General features: G+C 46.0%; 1 protein-coding gene and 1 pseudogene across 1 annotated transcript; both read right to left on the bottom strand.

Annotated features, from left to right (window-relative positions):
- Positions 1-763: 763 nt before the first annotated feature.
- On the bottom strand, positions 764-4,556 carry LOC139323133 (nicotinamide N-methyltransferase-like; annotated as a pseudogene).
- A 2,079-nt stretch (positions 4,557-6,635) lies between these two features.
- On the bottom strand, positions 6,636-10,087 carry LOC139323018 (nicotinamide N-methyltransferase-like). Its single transcript, XM_070952201.1, has 3 exons — positions 9,898-10,087; positions 8,883-9,090; positions 6,636-7,270 (listed from the first exon to the last, which is right to left on the bottom strand). Exons 1-3 carry the CDS (start codon positions 10,037-10,039, stop codon positions 6,835-6,837), a joined length of 786 nt encoding a protein of 261 aa, XP_070808302.1. The 5' UTR covers positions 10,040-10,087; the 3' UTR covers positions 6,636-6,834.
- Between the last annotated feature and the right edge of the window lie 10,186 nt (positions 10,088-20,273).

The following is a 20,273-nucleotide window of genomic DNA, read 5'->3' as shown; positions in this document are numbered from 1 at the left end:
TTCCCCAGTGGATTAGAGTTGTGTCTCCATGTAGCTTCCACCGTGATTACCAATCTCTTTGTCTTTGTCCACATTCTGCCCTCCAGACACACCTCCACCACCAACGCCCCCAAGAATCCCATGTGGAAGGATGGGAATTGTTCTGTAACCATCTGTGGAGACAGGAGGAGCTGCTTCACCTGAACTTTTCATGGGAAGAACCCCTCTTGTGTAAGGTCTTTATCTGAAAGCAGACGCCTCTTGATTCAATCCAGCCACCAGAATCTTGGAAAGCAATCAGGTTGAGGGACCGGGGATGCATCCGCCTGCTGGCCAGTCAGTAACCCTCCAAAAGCTGAAAAGGATGGGATCTAAGTTGACTCGCAAAGAGAAGCCAGCAAAAACGAGACTGGATTCAACAAAATGAGATATTTGGGGACTGCAAAGAAAAATGTTCCTGATAATTCCCCCAGTGCATCTTGCCCATTCTGTCCTAAGCTGCCCTCCTCTTTCCTGGAAGCACGATCCATGGATGCTGCCCCTATAATGCCCCCCAGAGGATCCACTGAGAGACACAACACAAGGAAAGCAGAAACGAACACACACACACAGAGGCAAGTTGTTACTTTATTATACACAGAGCTATTTCTTACATTTTCCTACTAGGAAGGGCGTGGAAAAGATCACAGAAGCCATGTTGTATGTGCTTTCCCTAAATTGTATAGCAAAATCACAACAATTATTGGGGAAACCCCTGGGTGTTACAGCAACAGCTGTCTAATTTTCATGGGCTACATTTCTGGGCAAGAAGAATGCACAGCTTCTTCCCATCGGATAGAGAAGGAGGGAAGTTGATCCTGGTTTCCTCAATCCACTTAATGACAAAGCCAGCCTGTCTCACTACCTCTTCGACCATCCCCTTCTCCAAGTAGAGAGCAGAGAACTTGCGTTGGCCCATCGTGTAGTAATATCCCTCAAGCACTGAATAAAACAGAAGGTGTCCCCCTGGTTTCAGGAGGGAACTGATGTTCCTGAAGGCCGATTGGTAGGTGGGGATGTCTTTGCAAGCTGCATCAAAGCACAAACTGGAAAGCAGACAATCTGCAGGAGGGAGAACCAGTGGGGCCAAAGGGTTGGGTTGGGTCACATCGCATTTCAGGTATTGCTTGACGGCTCTTCGGACTTTCTCTTCCTTCTCTGGCCATTTTTCCCTCGGGGAAAAGACAGGAAGAATGTGACTTGCTTACCTCCAAACCTTGGTCACTCTGAAGTTGTCCTTCTTTTTATGGATGGAGATAGGTCAGGTTTCCCAGGTCTGCTGTCCTTCAACAACAGGAAAGCCCTTCTCGCTGCAGGAATTCCTTCTTGCCTCCGTTCAAATATCACTCTGGGACCTGGAAGGTCTAGAACAGCGTTTCTCAAACTTGGCTAATCTCAGGCATGTGGGCTTCAGTTCCCCCAATTGTTTTCAGCCAACAATGGAAACATTGGTCTAGGGGCATTTTTTTTTTTTTTTTAAATTTTGATTTATATGCCGCCCTTCTCCGGAGACTCAGGGCGGCTTACAATGTGCTCAGCAATAGCCTTCATACTTTTGTATATTTTATACAAAGTCAGCTTATTGCCCCCACAAACTGGGTCCTCATTTAACCTACCTTAGAAAGGATGGAAGGCTGAGTCAACCTTGAGCCTTGGAGAGATTCGAACCAGCAGTAAATTGCAGGCAGCTGTGTTAATAACAGGGTGCTTTAAACCACTGTAGTACCAAGGCTCTTTTCCCCATCGAGCTGCCATGCTCTGTTGCCAATCTATTTGTCTTGGCATCACAGATGAGGAGGGGGCTATAAATCATTTCAATAAATTAATAATGGCATCTTAGTGTGATGAAGTTTCTTCTCTGGCATTATAGTGCTGTTGTGGAAACAGTCAATTTATATGTTCAGTTAATTAAGAGTTCGGTTAATTCCTGAGCAAAACATGGATTCTCACTGGCTTTCTCCAGTTGGGGCCGGGAGGGGAAGGACCACTTCTTTCCTTATCAGATTAATGGACGAGTCCACTGGGCAATGGGCCAATTGCAAAATGGAGGAGACCCTCAAGGTGTAGAGGGTTGAATAGCTGCTACTTTCTGACTCTGATGCAAGAAGAAACAGAGATGGAAACCAATGGAAGGCTTTGGCTAGAGAAACCCTGCTTAGATACAGGTCCCACCAGGAGAGAGAGCTTGAGAAGGGGAGGCCCAAAGAAGACATGGACCACTGAGGAGGAGATGAACCTGCAGATCCTTCTGGAGCTCTGCAGAATAATTGAAACAGAGAACAAGTCTGGAGCAACTGGTTCTCCACTTCCCATCTGCTCAGAAGAAACTGTGGGCTTATTGCCATTTGCTTTCCTAACAGAATTGCGCAAAAGTCATTCACTAACTTGACAGCAGCTGGCATGTTTCCTGAAAGAGAGTCTCCTTTGGTTCTTCAATGTGGACTCTTCTGGTCTGCACAATTATTCCCCTGTTAAGCTCCTGATTGCAAAATCTCTCCTGATGCATTTTCATACATGGACAGATTAGCCAAAGATGAAGGAAGAGCGCCTGATTTTGTTCTTTGGCTGTGGCTAAATTAATTTTGTAGTCTTAAAGAGTTTCAAAACAAAAGCTACATTCTTCTTTTTTTTTTTGGAAAAAAAATGTTTTTATTGAATATTTTACATTTTTAAAACCAAAAACATAATAGAAAAATACAAAAAAGCAATAAAAGAAAAAGAAGAAAAAGAAAAAGAACATATACATACACCAAATGGTAAAATACAAAACATAAATAACAACATTATATAATATTTTACAACTTTCTGCATCAACAGTTATCTATACTTTTTACATTCAATCTTCATAATCATTCACTTATTCTTGTATAATCATATTAAACATTCATTTAAACTAAATTATTATATATACTTACATTCTATTTATTAACATAATCAATATTTTATCCTTAATTCAATACTCTTAAATTCCGATTAGTCAAATTTCAATTTACACTCTTATTTCTTGTTTTGATTTCTATTTTCTATCCATGTATAAAATCTATTCCACACTTTATAGGAATCCGAATCATCCCTTTCTTTAATCTACATTGTCATTTTATCCATTTCAGCACATTTGAGGATTTTATTAAGCACTATTTCTTCAGGTGGTGTACTGATCTGTGGAGATTCTGGCCGTCGTTAGTATATGCAATGTTATATAGTACAAACTTTTCTCCATTTTCTTATCAATCATTCCTAGAAGAAACAACTCCAGTTTGAAATCAGTCTTTTGGAGTGTAATCTCTTCTAACCACCTTCTGATTTTATACCAAAATTTTTAAGCACTGGGGCACATCCACCACATGTGGTAGTATGTTCCTAATTTATGGCCACATCTCCAACATTTAGGTGATAAATTGGTGTACATTTTTGCCAATCTGGCTGGAGCTAAACGTAAAAGCTACATTCTTCTACCTACCTGTCTCCCTCCAACTCACAGATGTATTTCATGATGGGGGTCTGGTCAAAAGCCCCCGGCTCCTTCTTCAGCCATCGCTGCATCTCTTTCCAGTTCTAGTCTGTGTAATCACTGGCTATGGTCTCCCAGAAGGACTCGCAGGCCAAGAGAAAGAGGTAAATGTCTGGGCCGCTGCCAAAGTCAATCAGGGTGTCACCCTTGATGCCGTCTGGAGCATAGCAACCCAAACACAATTTTTCAAGACCCTTGGACAACATTTCCTTGACTATGTGCCTCTAATGTGGCTAACCTGCTAGCTTGGGTTGTGTTTTGCTAAAATGGTGGAGCTGCAGGAACAGTTAGAAACTCCAACACTGAAGTCTGTGCTCCATCAACTGAAGCACGATTTGTGGTGGTGATCCTTCATGTTAGGGAAACAGATTCAACGACACCTTTGGAATGAAAATTGCCTCTTCAAGGAATACATAACAACCCTCCTTTTTACATTCTTGAACTGGACGATCTCTCTGTGTGTGTGTGTATGTGTGTTTGTATGTGTCCCCTTCAGAAACACCTTTTTCAATCTATACATGTTATGCATTTTCATGGACACAACTATTTGTATTCCTCTGGCCTGCGTTTTTAATTAATAAATGCATTTTTGTAAATATGTCATACTACCCATATTTTAATATCTGTAAGATAAAAGCCTGAGCAAAATATTTACAGGCATGTGGCCTTAAAATCTGTTTTTGAGCCAGTTCTTTTGCATAGTTCACATACTTGCAAAAGGCACATTAGTCTTATGTTCTCGTCTGCACATTAATCTGAGATCATCAATTACACTGATTCCACTTAAAATGGGAGCCAATTTATCTCCACCAACTTCCACCTGTTAAAAACACTTACCTGAAGTGAATATCCTGTGGAGATTTTTCAGGAAGAATATTAAAAAGTCACTCTCTGCATTATTTCCAGAGCTCAGGGTGTAATATGATTTCAGAAAGTCTTTTGGAACAAAATGCTTAGCATAAAATTCCCTTTCTGTGAATGATGGCTCCATTTCCCCCCGAAATCTTGCCAGAGACTCAATTCTCACTTGTTAGTTTGATTGGGTTGAAGGTTTTCAGGTGCCTAGTGGATGCCTCCAAATTCTGATGCCCAGAATTCCCCATTATGAAGTCTGTCCTCTTTACTGTTCCTTCTTCCTCATTCTTTTTGGTCAAAGCCTTTATCACCCTTTCCCATTATCTGACCTTTTTCAAAGGGGAGAAGAAGTAGATGCCTCAAAGGCCCAACATTTGGTTGCAAGCAGGACATTCTTTGGAGAGCAGCAGCTTTTATCGTTTCTCCCATGCTGAAGTCCTCCCCACCCACTCTTGGCTGGGTCGAAAATTAACTTGACTCCAGCATCAAGACTAAGGGCTCTCGACCCCCCATGGTTCTCCATGGTTATATGTTCACAGAGAAGACACACTAGGTTTAAGAAAGATGCAACTTTCCTGGTGTCTGTTGTTGTTTTTCTGTCCCAAGGTCACCTGCGATCAAACAGGTGTGTAGGTTTTTGCAGCAGAGCAAAATTTCAGGGAAGCAGAAGTCATATTCAAATGAGGAACACCATCATTGGTCAATGCAAGACAACAGTTGGGTTTTTAATCAGTGTTTGCTGTTGATCATTTTGTTGCATAAGTCTACATTATCTAAACCAGCTTGGTCTAGTGGTGAAGGCACCAGTTTAGAAACCAGGAGACGGTGAGTTCTAGTCTCACCTTAGGTTCAAAAGCTGGCTGGGGGGCTTTAGGCCAATCACCAGGAGATAGTGAGTTCTAGTCCTACCTTCGATATGAAAAACCAGCTGGGTGACTTTGGGCCAGCCCATCTTTCTCAGTCCAACTCATCTCACAGGTTGGTCGTTGCCAGAAGCTAGGAGGAGGAAGGAGTATTATGGTAGATGTGTTTGCTGCCTTGAATTGTTTATAAAGACAGGACAACAACGTTCTAAAGTAAATAAATAATAAATACATAAGTCCTCTTGGGAGAACTTTTGCTCTTCAAATCCGTCTGGCAATTTGCCAGTCTGCAAAAACATTTATGAGCCACAGCCAGTCTGATGCAGAAGGCTCCAAGAAATGCCCCTTGAAACCTTTCAGGAATGCAGTCCTGCCTACAACCTGCCCCACAAGAACCCTCATCTGTGACCCACCGCTGAGCAGCTGACCTCCACTGATCTGCTTTGTTAGTTTTTAACGCGGTGTTGTTTGCAAACTCAGAAAATGAGTTACTTTGGTATAAAGGTGGAGGTCCCGGACTAGAAACTCAGTGACATTGCAGTAGATGTTACGTTGGTAGCATTTTCAGAGGAAATGTTGTCTTCTACTGAGCTGTCTGAAATTCAGGAATAATCCAGTCTGGAACCCAGGGCCCTTGGCCCCTCTGTCCTCCTCCATGGGGCCTCTGAGCCTACAAAAGGCAGAGATGGGATTTCCTGGGATCTGCTCTCTTCTCAGTTGCCCCTTGAATCTTGACAGACATGGCCAAGGGACTTGGGGCCCTCCAGGGCCTCCCCTTGGGCTGAGAAGGCTCTGGCTTGTGTTTGTCAAATGCAGATCATGTCACAGAACAACCAGGGGTGAAATCCAGCAGGTTCTGACAGGTTCTGAAGAACCGGTAGCAGAATTTTTGAGCAGTTCGGAGAACTAGCAAATACCACCTCTGGCTGGCCCCAGAGTGGGGTGGGAATGGAGGTTTTGCAATATCCTTCCCCAAGGGGTGGGGAGGGAATGGGGATTTTGCAGTATCTTTCCCCTGCCATGCCCACCAAGCCACGCCCACAGAACTGGTAGTAAAAAAAAATTGGATTTCACCACTGAGAACAACCAAGTAGAAATTGTAACATAAAAACGCAAGAAGATTGAAGGACTTCTTCCTTCACCCAAACGTAGAAGTTCCATTGTAACCGAATCTATTGTGTATTGAATGGAGCCTGAGAGAAACTCTGGCTAATCTCGGTGGCCAAAGTTTTTAAACTCGCTGAAAAGTCAACGCTTCCCACAAATAAATAAATAAAATGGTTTTCCATTCGTGAAAACCCAGGTGAATACTGAGATTTTCATTGTTTTCTGCATGATTTATTTTTCATTAAATGTTCCCTAAAAATAGATCAAGACAACGCATGTTTCTTTTAGAAAGTGTTTTATTTTAACTCCTTCCATCTTTGTTGGAGTGTGACCTCCCAATGAAATGGGTTACTATGACCTTCATGTGACACTTAGAAAGCTAAAACTGAGAAGAGACTGCAGTAGAGATGGGCTTGGGGCAAGCACGTTTCAGATCCAAAGTGATGTTGTGGCTTTTAGGATACAATAAAGCCACAGAGTTTACACTTCCTTGTCCTTGCGGGCAAGAATGACATACTTTCCGGAGAAATCACAGTCCTCCATATTGGTCTTAAAAACTCTGGGCTCCACAGTGAACTCTACAATGGCAAATCCAGTGGCGCTGAGGCCGGTTTTCAGTATTTCCTCTGTGAAGAACATGCTGGAGAACTTATGAGGGCCCACCCTGTAGAACGTGCACCCTAAAACCCCACCGAGTATCAAGTGTCCCCCGAGTTTCAGCAGAGAACTGAGGTTCTTCAAGGCGGCCTGGAAACTCAGCTGGTCTTTGCAGGCCGACTCCAGGCACTCTGTGGACAGAAGGCAATCAGCCTGGGCCAGAGAGATGGGAGCCAGTGGGTTGCTTTGAAGGACATCACACCGGAGGACCTGCTTGATGCTTCTTCGCAGCTTGGCCTCCTTCTCCGCACACGTCTCCCTGCAGGGACATCGGAAAGCCAATATTGTCCCCCTCAGAACGGGCTCGCAATTTGGGGTGTCCTCCTAGACTCACAGCTAAGATTAGAGCAACATCTGACAGCTGTGGCTAGGGGGAGCTTTGCACAGGTTCGCCTGGTGCACCAATTGCGACCCTACTTGGATCGGGAGGCTCTCCTCACAGTCACTCATGCCCTTGTCACCTCACGGTTAGATTATTGCAACGCGCTCTACATGAGGTTGCCCTTGAAGAGTGTTCGGAGACTACAGTTGGTCCAGAACGCAGCCACGCGAGCTGTCGTGGGTGCACCTAGTTACACCCACATTACACCAATTCTCCGCAAGCTGCAGTGGCTCCCTATTGGTCTCCGGGCACAATTCAAGGTGTTGGTTATTACCTTTAAAGCCCTACATGGCTCAGGGCCAGGTTATCTTCGAGACCGCCTTCTGTCGCATAGCTCCCAGCAACCGGTAAGATCCCACAGAGTTGGTCTCCTCCGGGTCCTGTCAGCTAAACAATGCCGGCTGGTGGGCCCGCGGGGGAGGGACTTCTCGGTGGCAGCCCCAGCTCTCTGGAACCAGTTACCTCCTGAGGTCCAGACCACCCCCACCCTATTGGCCTTCCGAAAAGCGGTGAAGACCTGGCTTTTCCGGCAGGCCTGGGGCCGTTGATCTCGCTCTTGCGATCTGGTGAGATCCGGTCATGAATGGTGTGAATGAGTTTTTAATGTTTTTAATTTTTCAATGTTTTTTTATAATGATTTTTTAAAATGTATTGTGAGCCGCCCTGAGTCTTCAGAGAGGGGCAGCATATAAATTTAATTAATTAAATTAAATCAAATTAAATTAAATAAACAGGCGGCTCTGAGACCTCTCTGGAATGCAGCGGAACCAGCTTAGAAGTGGTGGCTTGAAGTAGCTCTCCTGTACAACTCAAGTATGTTGGGAAGGAGAATGGTTGAAGTCCCTTCGGCTGGTATCTGCAGCCTTGGATAGACACCCTCAAATATCAAAGCAAAATGCCTGTCAATAAAGGGACTCAAAAAAGTGTAGAATTTTAAGAGGGGAAATGTGCTAAATATGCATCAGGATGTTGGGGTCCTTGGTACTCCCTGAGTTTGGTTGTTTCCTTGCAGATATTTCATTACCCAGCTAAGTAACCACTAGTATATAAAATGAGAGCAATCCCCATTCTCTTCTAACACGGATGATGTTCCCTAGTTGGGTCATGAAATGTCTGTAAGCAAACAACCAAGCTCAGAGAGCACCAAGGACTCCACAGTTTTCCTCCTCCTCCTCCTCCTGCAAATCCCATCTACCCACTTCCAGCTTGGGCTGAAAATTTCCTCCCACCCCTCTCTCTTTGCCCTTGCTCTATTTTTCTTGATCTGCTTGATCCCTTCCCTCTGGCTGGCCTCTGTCCCTTTTGTCTCTAATCAGGATGACCTCTCCCTTCCCACACAGAGAGTTTCAACGGTCAATGTTGCTTGGCTGGCCATTCTCCATTCCTGCCATTAGCCAATAATGAACTTTCTCTGGGACTTTGACCTGATCAGTTGTAAGATTAAGCCCACAGTTTTACTTTTCAGGGGCAAATCCTTGCTGCTCCCTACCTGTTCCCCTCCAGCTGGCACACATACTGCACCACCGAGGACCAATCAAAAGCATCCGGCTCCTTCTTCAGCCATTTTGTAATTTCCTGGCAGTTCTGCTCCAGATAATCAGTAGCTATGATGTTCTCGTACGACCCACAGGCAGGGAGCAGCTGATAGATGGTGGGTCCACTGCCAATATCGATCAGGGTGCCACCTTTCAGGAGTCCTGGCATAAACGAGAGGAAGATTTGGGAGGGGGAAGAGAAGGGGGAAAGATTCAGATCTATCTCCTCCAATCTCTTTTGCCCAGGAGAGTCATATGAGGAATCCCTGTTGATGTTGATCTGATGGGATCAAGAAAATTTTTAATTTCCCTAAGCAAAAGAATGAGGATTCAACTGTAGCATTTTTATTTTTTTTTAAAAAAATATATCATCCTTGGGAAGACTGAAACCATTTTTACAGCCCAAATGTTAAATGCCCAGAGAATACCTGAAAATATTTGGAAAATTCCAGCAGGCTCTCTTGAAGTCCCACCCTACACTGAAGCCCTCCGTGTCCTTGAATACAGATTATCTCCTCCACTTTTTCCTGTTTTGATTTTTTTTTTTAACTTCAGCACATTTATGTGGAATGCTTCCAATGCATTATAAATTCATTTGCTGGAATCTTGTCCCCCTCCCACCTCCCCATTGTATTTTATTAGGTTTAATGATCACCAATTTCAGATGTTTGAATGCAGGGATGCGGTAACGACACATATGAAATAAATGAAGGATAAGAAGTCCACAGGATCGTTGAATGAGCAAGACCATGAGCTTAAGATAGCTTGAAGAAAACCACCTATCAAAGGCACAAAAAGTTGCTTGAGAATAAATCAGCCCCCCCCCCCCCGCTCAGAATTTCCAATAGAGTCCTATCAAGCGATGCTGAAAACTTTCAAAAACCTTTTCCCTGGTGCTACAATCTGCCTCTTTTTTAAAAAATAAACTTTCTCCCCCTTCAAAGTTGCAGCAGGGACTGAATCACCTACCTGAAGTAAAGATTTTGCAAAAGCATTTCAAAATAAACTCCAGGAATTCATCTTCCACAGACCCTTTCCCATAATGAAAATATTCCAAGTAAACTTTGGGATCGAACTCCTTCTGGTAAACGTCTCCTCCAGTGAATTCCATCACGACGAGGTGGTCTCTGGGTTTGCAGAGATCAAATGCAGGCTCTCCCGGCCAGAAGCCTTCAAATATAATCCAGAAGAGGAGACTCCGTGCCAAATAGCCTTGGCCGGCAGTTCCCCTCAGCCTATCAGCAGCTGCATGTTTGGACTGAAAAATTAAACTCCTTCAAAATACGCTTCCCAACAAAGAAAAAACATTTGCAAAATATCTTTAAAATAAGGTCAGCAAAGACACATCGCTAAAAAGGACCATTAATAATGACTAAATGGTGTTTGTAATTACTGGCTCTAACATGCTGAGAAGTGTCATTTGCAAATATGCAGGGCGGATCTTGAGAACCAGCAGATAATGTTCTCCAAATTTTGCAGCACTCACCGAAACCGTTCCAGGAAGATGGCCAGCTGAGACATGGCTTAAAAATGCCTGAAGCAAACATGAAATCAGGACCTAGTGTTTACTATGTGTAAAAAAAGAGAGAAAACGAGATTTTATTTTCAACATTTATGTTTCAGTGTGAGATTCATAGCGTCTTTCAGGAGCTCTCTCTTCATGGTCATGTCTCACTCTACCCACTGATGGTGGGGCAGAGCTACAAATCATGACCAGACGAACTATCCCAAGACCCCATTCAGAAGTTTAAGAGCAAACAAACCAAAAAGAGTTGGATGAAGAAAACAGATAAATTTTGTTGGGATTCTTCCTACCAAACTTCAGGCTGGGCTTTGGGGCTGTTAGAGTCCATTGATTTCCATTTTTTTTCAATCTCATGTTTATTTACACATAAAAGCACCCTAGGCCATATTTTCAGATTTATTTCATTTTATTATTTTTCCTGCCTTTTATTATACAAGCTTCCCTTATCCGCTGAATTCAAGAGGATTTAAATCTGGCTATTTCATTAGGCAAAGGTGTTCTGCAAAGGCCTTCTTGGTTTATCCTGCTGGGACTCCATTTGTAGGTCTCCAAAGATTCGACTGTGGTTGCACACGAACAAAGACGCAAAAACAGTGTCCAAACTGAGCTGCTTGCTTGGGGCCGGTATGGACAAATCCCTTGACAAACAGTTGGATGTTGAGATGTTGCAATCTTATGAAATCTCAATACGGCCCTTGTTTTCGTTTCTGGAGAAAGGAATCTTTGTTCCTTCCAAAGGACTTGCTCTCACGCAAAACGGCCCAAACAGGAACATTGAAATTTAAGGGCCTGGCCTGAGTCCACTGGGTATTTCTCTGCTGGACTGAAGGAACACTTGGGTTGCCTGGAAAGCCTTTGGGGGAAAACATGAGAGAGAGAGAAGGGGGGGAGGATAGAGAGAGAGAGAAAGAGAGAGAATGGAAGGGAGGGAGGGAGAGAGAGAGAGATAGGGATGGATGGATGGATGGATAGAATGGGAGGGAGGGAGAGAGAGAGAGAGAGAGAAAGAGGGGAGGAGAGAGAGATGATGGGAAGGAGGGAGGGAGAGAGAGAGAAAGAGAGGGGATAGAGAGAGAGATGATGGGAGGGAGGGGGGAGAGAGAAATAGGAATGGATGGATGGAATGCGAGGGAGGGAGGGAGGGAGGGAGAGTGGAGAGAGAGATAATGGAGGGAGGGAGAGGAGAGAGAGAGAGTTGATGGGAGGGAGGGAGAGAGATAGGGATGGATGGATGGATGGATGGATGGATGGATAGATGGATGGATAGAATGGGAGGGAGGGAGGAGAGAGAGCGATAATGGAGGGAGGGAGAGATGGGAAGAGAGGGAGGGAGAGAGAGGATGGGAGAGAGGGAAGGAGAGAGAGAGATATGGGAGGGAGGGGGGAGAGAGAGATAGGGATGGATGGATGGAATGGGAGGGAGGGAGAGAGAATGGAGAGAGAGATAATGGAGACAGGGAGGGAGAAAGGAGAGAGAGAGAGATAATGGAGGAAGGGAGGGAGAGAGAGATGATGGGAGAGAGGGAGAGAGAGAGAGATGATGGGAGGGAGGGGGGAAAGAGATAGGGATGGATGGATGGAATGGGAGGGAGGGAGAGAGAGTGGAGAGAGAGATAATGGAGAGAGGGAGGGAGAGAGGAGAGAGAGAGAGATAATGGAGGAAGGGAGAGAGAGAGATGATGGGAGAGAGGGAGGGAGGGAGAGATGACTGATAGAAAGAGATAGAGAGAAGGATAGATAAACAGAGATGATAGATAGATGATAGATAGATAGATAGATAGATAGATAGATAGATGATAGATAGATAGATAGATAGATAGATAGATAGATAGATAGATAGATAGATAGATAGATGGGGCGGACAAAGCCTCCTTCTCAGCCAATCCACCTCTTGCCACCTTGTGTATATCTATCTATCTATCTATCTATCTATCTATCTATCTATCTATCTATCTATCTATGTCAGGATAAAAATCAAATAAGAATAATTTGCACCGATATTTTGCTTTGCTTAAAAACTCCAGGATGTCTCACTTTATTAAGCCTTTGGCTCCCTCTCCTGGTGTCGCTCCGCCTAATCCTGGACGTGAAGAAGCTTCCGAAGACTTCTCGCTTGATTACTGCTTACAAAGCAGAGAGAAAGTTTCCTTCAGGATCAAGGATCTGTTGCTTCTCAGGTGCCCCCCACCCTCACCAATACAAGAGGATGAGCGTAGCTCAGGGCTGAACTGCAGAGTCCCTGGTGCTCTTTGGGCTTGCAAATATTTGATGATGTGCAAATATTTGATTATCCGACTAGGTAACATCACCAGTGCTAGCGAGTGTGAGGTTTGGTGAAGGGAACGACTTGCTTCCTGGTGGCAATTGGGAGGGAAGGCCTCCCAGGTGCTGGATTGCTTCTGTTCTGAAGTATAAATTGACCTGGACGATCCACAGATCCCAGTGGGGTCTTTAGTGCTCTCTGAGCTTGGTGGTTTTCTTGCAAACGTTTCATGACCCAACTAGAGAACAGTGCTAGAAAGGAGGGGGGCTTTGCTTTCTGTTTATATACAGTGGCTTTACCCTGTCAGTATTGGCGGGGAAGATGGCTTCTCTCTCTCTCTCTCATCCATCCATCCATCCATCCATCCATCCACTCACTTACTCACTCACTCACTCACTCATTCATTTGCTGGAGAATCCTTGGTGCTCTCTGGGCTTGGTGGTTTTCTTGCAAACGTTTCATGAACTAATTAGGTAACATCATCAGTACTAGTAGGGCCTGGGGTTTTCTGTTTATATAGGAGTCGCTTGTCCTGTCAGTGTTGGTAGGAGTGTTATTTTCTTCTTGATGAAACTGTTATTTACTGTTTGATTGTTTCTCTCGGCTTTCTAATCCACATTTATGCGAACAAATGCTGAATCAGAGACGGTCTTGCTTGTCTCACCAGTGATCATTTATTTCCGCCACAAACGGGTATCAGCTAAAGTCGAGTACGAGGTGTACAAAGTTGGCGCTGAGAGCTATCGCCTCTTGGCGCCTTTTAAACATGCTATGCCACTCTGGCATCGCGTTGCAGCTGATTGGAGTCTCGGCGGCTTCCAGCCCTTTCCTGCGTTGCATTGTTACAACATCCACCGAAACCAGGAACCGCAATTGTGACGACCCTGATCCATCACCATGTCCTGCCTGATTTCCCATTTGCCCCTCGTAGCGTGAGTAGCATCGCCACCCGGTGAACTGCCACCTCTGTGAAGCATAACCACCTGGTGCCCAGCCCCCTCCCAGGAAGCATTGGTTTTGCGTGCCGTTTCCCCTCAAGGATCATGTGTCGAGCCATGGCTGGGCTTGACAGGCGGCCCCCCTCTACCAGGAATCCACCTGCAATAAATAAACAGAATATGAACGTTGCCCCTCATGGGGATCCCCTCGGCTTATGTGGGTATTTCTTGTGGAACGGTCGTAATAACCATGTGGCATTGATGTCATTTTTGTTAACCCAGGAAGCCTCCTCATATGGATACCCCTTCCACCTCACCAGGTGTTCTGCCCCAGCTACAGACCCAAAGAACACAGCACACACAAATTCTGTACAAACCTTAGTTTACTAAATTAAATCAGTCTTTTTCAAACAAAGGCTGTTAATTAACTTTCTTAACCGCCGACAAGAATCCAAAGAATAAATAATTGTAATCTTACTAGAATTGGCAGAAAGCCCAGAAGCAATTTGCAGGACACTGATAAAAGAATTAAGATCCAGACGCGAAGGAGAGTGAACGAAGTTGTTCCCTGCAAATTGCCTCAGTTGTCCTCCTTCCTTAAATAGGCTAAGGGAGTGGCCAATTAGCCCCAAGCCTTACTCTCAAGGAGACCTCCTCCCGAGGAGCCACTCCTGCCTTTTGGCAGCTCTGCGCGCCCGTGCATCGAGAAGAGGCTCCTCCTCTTCTTCCTCTTCACTTAAGGGAGCTTCTGGAGGTTCTGAAGGCCCTGGCACCACATCTTCTCCAGCCTCCTCATTGTCTGACTCGAGTCCCAGCTGCACAGGCTGCTGGCGCAGCACCACACCAGCCTCCTCGCTGTCAGAATCAGCTACTAACTGCACAGGCCGCTGACGGGCCACAACACCAGGTACTTTACTCTCCCCCTTGCCAGCTTAGAGTCAAGTACCTCATCTATTCCATATTCATTCCCGATAATGGGTCCAGGGGGATCTGCAGAGGCTGTCTTCTCTACAGATTTTAGTAAACTGCTATGAACGACAGGATGTATTTTCCCCAATAAGGGAGGGAGTTTCAGCATAACAGTCACAGGGTTAATAACTTTGGTCCAAGATATTTAGGACCGAGTTTCTTACAAGGGAGTCTTTGCTTTCCCCTCAAGGATCATGTGTCGAGCCATGGCTGGGCTCGAAAGTTTCTCTGAGTTGGTACTTCTTGGGGGGTATTGTTTACTGCTTGATTGTTGGTCTGGTCTTCCTCCTGGTGTAAATAAATCCTCTACTCTGTCCATGCTGGTCTCCAGCAACCTCAGTGTTTTTGGCTGAATGTACATTCAGGCAGTAAAAACATGGAACTGTGTGAAGAAGAATAAAGGGTATTTTGAAAAACACCCACCGGTTATGCTCCTCTCCTGGACAGTACACACAACCATGGAATCTTTACAGTTTAACAACTTCATCCCAAGGAGCGGAGCCCACACCAGACAGTCAAAAGGATTCCAAATATTGCAGTAAATCACTGCAACCAGCCACGAAGCTCCCAAGCCTGAATTTCTGGTATTTGCAAGAGGAGAATGACCGTTTTTCCCAGAGCTAAAGCAGTCTTGCAGTTCCAAGCTCTTCTCACTAGATGTCAGGGAAGGCCTGGGAAAAGGAGAGTGCCCAGCAGAGAGCAGAGCCTGGCGAAGCTGGGAAGGAGGGGGAGTGTGAGCCAGAGCTGGGGGCAGGAAAGGGGGAGGGGGAGCAGACCGGGGTGGGTGGGTGATGCCCTCAACCCAGCACCGGATCTCCATGCAGAGGGCAGCCAAGAGGTGTCCAGGCAGAGATGCTGAGGGCTCCATGGCCAGGCAAGGAACTGAGCTGCCCAGGTTGATGTTATGAGCTGCTCCCAGGGAGGGGTTTGGCAAGGAGAAGGTCTCCAGCTGAGCTTTGCATGGGGCTGAAATGGCTTAGCTCGGGGTTGTCCAATTTTGGCAACTTTAAGACTGGTGGATTTCAACTCTCAGAATTCGCCAGCCAGCTCTGCAGGGAGTTGACGTCCACAAGTCTTAAAAGTTGCCAAGGTTGGACATCCCTGGCTTAGCTTAAGATCTTGCAGGTCCAGCTCTGGGGACCCTGCCCACACACACGGTGAACTAGAGACCCTCTTTTCCCCTTATGCCTGGTGCCAACTGGGCTCTGGCACTTCCACAGGGTGTGTGAACCCCAGCATAGCTTTGCTAACCCACACCCTGGTTAAATTCCCCACGTGTTTTTGCTGTGTCCCTCCGGGGATCTCCTTGGGCTCATGCTGAAAACTGAGGCTGCACAACCATTTTTTGAGCCACTGACTGCATTTTCCACCCCCCTCCCCACTTGAAGCAGGTAGACCAGTACAAACCGAGGCCAACTTGCGTGCAAACACCCTCCCAAGCAAAACCCAAATTAATGCAGTCAAATGTTGGTAACGTTAAGCACAGCTAACTCTTCCATAAAACCCCAAATTCTTATTAATTGCGCTTCAGGGGGGAGAGAGAGGAGATCAAACGGCTTGGGCACTCAGCCCTCGCCCTTCCTTGCTATAAAAGGGAGAGAAACAGCAGAGCTTTTAAGGGATAACATCCACTTTATTTTCTCAAGCACTGTTCTCAAATTACTCTTCTGGGATTGAGCAAAAGCTTCTGGGCATCTCATAATAGGACTGGGCTAAAAAAAGCCGCAGGCCCCCTTCCTATCCCCCAACTCAGTGGAAAAGTGCATTTCTGGGAGCCCATTTGCACACGCTGGGAGAGCACTATTGAATCGTGCCCATCAAGTGTGCAATCTGGGTGCTTAAAGAGCGGGAATTAAAATCAAGATTTGGACGGGTATGCGTGTGTGTCTTTGGAATCCTGAATAAAAATGTCAAAGGTATAAGTGTTAAGTATCCCTTTTCTATCTGACATTTAAAGCCTTCATTTTAGAGTGTAGAGTCGGCTAAATCTTGCATTGCATCACGTTCCAGTGGCCAGATGTGCAGCACCACTGCAGACCCAGAGATGCAATGGTCTCTCGCTATTAATTGGCTAATTACCTGGCATGCCAAATTGCATTTTGCATCCTGCCTGGTTCTCCTTGGCTCCTCTTCCAGAAGTTGGCAGCTGCCAATTTCACTGGGTTTGGGCTCTTTTTATAATCAGGGGTTCTTCACCACTTCTTCGAACTCAGGGCGAATGAAGGGATGTAGGTCAAATGCAGGAGAAAGTCCATCGCTGGCCATTTGGCTTGCTGGTTTCTGGCCTCCTGTGAGATGATTCCTCAGGCTTTTTTTTAAGGGCTAAGATTTTGTCTTTCTTGTGCAGTCACAAAAAAGCCAGTAATTACAGCCCGGAGATAGCTTTGCCGTACACACAAACACACACACACACACACACACATGGCTCCTCTTATCCCCTTTGTTTAAAACTCTTCTGTCTTTTATTTCTTGCTTTCAGGAATATAAAACTTGATGGTGTTTTTGGCAAAGCTGCCACTTTGCTTTGCCATTTATGGCTCCCTTTGCAGAGATATCTCGCTCGTAAAGGAGGTTTTCGTCTCTCCGCCCCTCGCTAGGCTGAAAGTGGTTAGGAAATGCACCAGCCAAATGGGGAGGTATGGGGGCTCCCCATAACCAGGAATCCATTGCAGCTGAAAGGCAGGTTAAACCGCACTGGCGCAGTGGTTAGAGCGCAGTACTGCAGGCTCCTTCTGCTGACTGTTGGCTGCCTGCAATTTGGCAGTTCGAATCTCACCAGGCTCAAGGTTGACTCAGCCTTCCACCCTTCCGAGGTGGGAAAAATGAGGACCCAGATTGTTGGGGCAAGAGACTGACTCTGTAAACCGCTTAGAGAGGGCTGTAAAGCATATATAAGTGCTATTACTCTTCCTTCCTTCCTTCCTTCCTTCCCTCCCTCCCTCCCTCCCTCCCTCTCTTGTTCCCTTTCTCCTTCCTGGTACCACAGTGGTTAGAATGCAGTATTGCAGGCTAACTCTGCCCACTGCCAGGAGTTCGATCCTGACTGGCTCAAGGTTGACTCAGCCTTCCATCCTTCCGAGGTGGGTAAAATGAGGACCCAGATTGTTGGGGGCAAGAGGCTGTAAACTGCTTGGAGAGGGCTGTAAAGCACTGTGAAGCAGTATATAAGTCTAAGTGCTTTTGCTCTTCCTTCCTTCCTTCCTTCCTTCCTTCCTTCCTTCCTTCCTTCCTTCCTTCCCTCCCTCCCTCCCTCCCTCCCTCCCTCTCTTATTCCCTTTCTCCTTCCTGGTACCACAGTGGTTAGAATGCAGTATTGCAGGCTGACTCTGCCCACTGCCAGGAGTTCGATCCTGACCTTCTCAAACTTGACTCAGCCTTCCATCCTTCCGAGGTGGGTAAAATGAGGACCCAGATTGTTGGGGGCAAGAGGCTGTAAACTGCTTGGAGAGGGCTGTAAAGCACTGTGAAGCAGTATATAAGTCTAAGTGCTTTTGCTCTTCCTTCCTTCCTTCCTTCCTTCCTTCCTTCCTTCCTTCCTTCCTTCCTTCCTTCCTTCCCTCCCTCCCTCCCTCCCTCCCTCCCTCCCTCTCTTATTCCCTTTCTCCTTCTGGTACCACAGTGGTTAGAATGCAGTATTGCAGGCTGACTCTGCCCACTGCCAGGAGTTCGATCCTGACCTTCTCAAACTTGACTCAGCCTTCCATCCTTCCGAGGTGGGTAAAATGAGGACTCAGATTGTTGCAGGCAAGAGGCTGACTCTGTAAACCACTTAGAGAGGGCCGTAAAAGCACTATGAAGCGGTATATAAGGGCTATTGCTATTGCTATTAAACATCTATGGATCAGGGCCCTCCCTCCCAGCCTCTGCCCTCAGCTCAATCAGAATAGAGCTGGAAGGGACCTTGGAGGTCTTCTAGTACAACCTCCTGCTCAAGCAGAAGACCCTATACCATTTCAGACAGGTGCCTGTCCAGAGTCTTCTTAAAAACCTCCAGTGATGAAGCACCCACAACTTCTAGTGGCAAGTCGTTCCACTGGTTAATTGTCCTCACTGTCAGGAAGTTTCTCCTTAATTCCAGGTTGCTTCTCTCCTCGATTAGTTTCCATCCGTTGCTTCTTGTCTTGTCCTCTGGTGCTTTGTAGAATAAATAGAACTACAACTCCCATCATCCACCGGAAGGAGGAGCACCGAAAAAGATGGGCCTTCCTGTGTTCCTCTCCATTACTGTCTCATTCGGGGAGATGAGCAATGCTCCCTTATGTGGTTTCCCCCCCTCCCAACATGCTAAAAATATCCACAGACAGGTTTCAAAATCCTCTTTATAATAGAGACTATGTTTTATAGGCATAAATATTTTTGCATTGCTATATTTATAGTAAAAACATGATTGCACGCGGTATTTATAAAAGAACTAATTTTACAAGGAGGCCCTAAAGCAGGGCTCCTCAAACTTGGCAGCTTTAAGACTTGTGGACTTCAATTTCCAGAATTCTCCAGCCAGCATAGCCAGATCAGGGGTGAAATCCAGCAGGTTCTGACAGGTTCTGGAGAACCGGTAGCGGAAATTTTGAGCAGTTCGGAGAACCAGCAAATGCCACCTCTGGCTGGCCACAGAGTGGGGTGGGAATGGGGATTTTGCAATATCCTTCCCCCAGGAGCGGGAAGGGAATGGGAATTTTGCAGTATTCTTCCCCTGCCACGCCCACCAAGCCACACCCACAGAACTGGTAGTAAAAAATTTTGAATTTCACCACTGCGCCAGATGTATCTCCTTAGGGGACGGGACCCACATTCCTTGCCGCCCTGCTCTAACGGATCGGGTAGATGTGACTAGCAAGAGATGGTCCCTTAATGACTGTCTGATTCACTTAACAACCAGGGTGAAAAAGACCACAAAAATCAGATGCGACTCACTTAATTTTGCTTCGCAATGGAAATTTGTAATGTACTTGTAATCCCGGTGGAACTCCCCGCTACCAGATCTGTCGTGACTTTGCAACACCCAGGCCGAGGAAGGAACGGTGCTTTTCAACCCTGCCCTGATTTCCCTTGATGAAAGGAGCGACCCAACCAGAGAAATAAAACTTTTCCAGGAGAAAGGATACCGCCACCGGGCCAAACGATCGTGCACAGATGGTAGCGAGATAAATGGTGCCATCTTTTTACTGTAGCTTTCGGGCTATAATTCCTCCTCGACATTTATGAGATGCAGCTCCCCCCCTTCCTCTTTTCTTGCGGGGCTACGCATCTCCCGACAGCGGCAGCCAGCTAGCGAGAGAGTGAGGTTGGAAGCGGAACCCGACGTTAATAATGTGGCCGGCACTTCAGCCCTTCTCCATTTCTCTCCTCCAATTTTCCTCAGTGACAATTTATAGGCGGGTTTGATGCTTGAATAGCTGTGGCTGCTCAGTAATATGTATTCTCTGTAAGTGTTCCCTGCTGTGGCATATCCTAAGAGAGCTCCATCAAATAATTATCTCCCCCTCCTCCGTTTTTTATATATTCTCAGCCTCTTTCATTCGATCTGCATCACGATAAAATATTCCACTCTCGGGGAGGTGGACCCGCTCGGCTCCCTGCCTTTCGGTGACTGTAAAAAGAGTATTTATGTCCGATATTAAGTCCACTCGACGCAGGGCCTCCATCTTGG

The sequence above is a fragment of the Pituophis catenifer genome, unplaced genomic scaffold (genome assembly GCF_029215685.1).
Source record: "Pituophis catenifer annectens isolate HBS135680 unplaced genomic scaffold, rPitCat1.0.hap2 SCAF_12, whole genome shotgun sequence".
In the NCBI taxonomy this organism is placed as follows: Eukaryota; Metazoa; Chordata; class Lepidosauria; order Squamata; family Colubridae; genus Pituophis; species Pituophis catenifer.
Note: the sequence above shows the minus strand (reverse complement) of the source record. Positions and strands in the feature narration are given on the sequence as shown.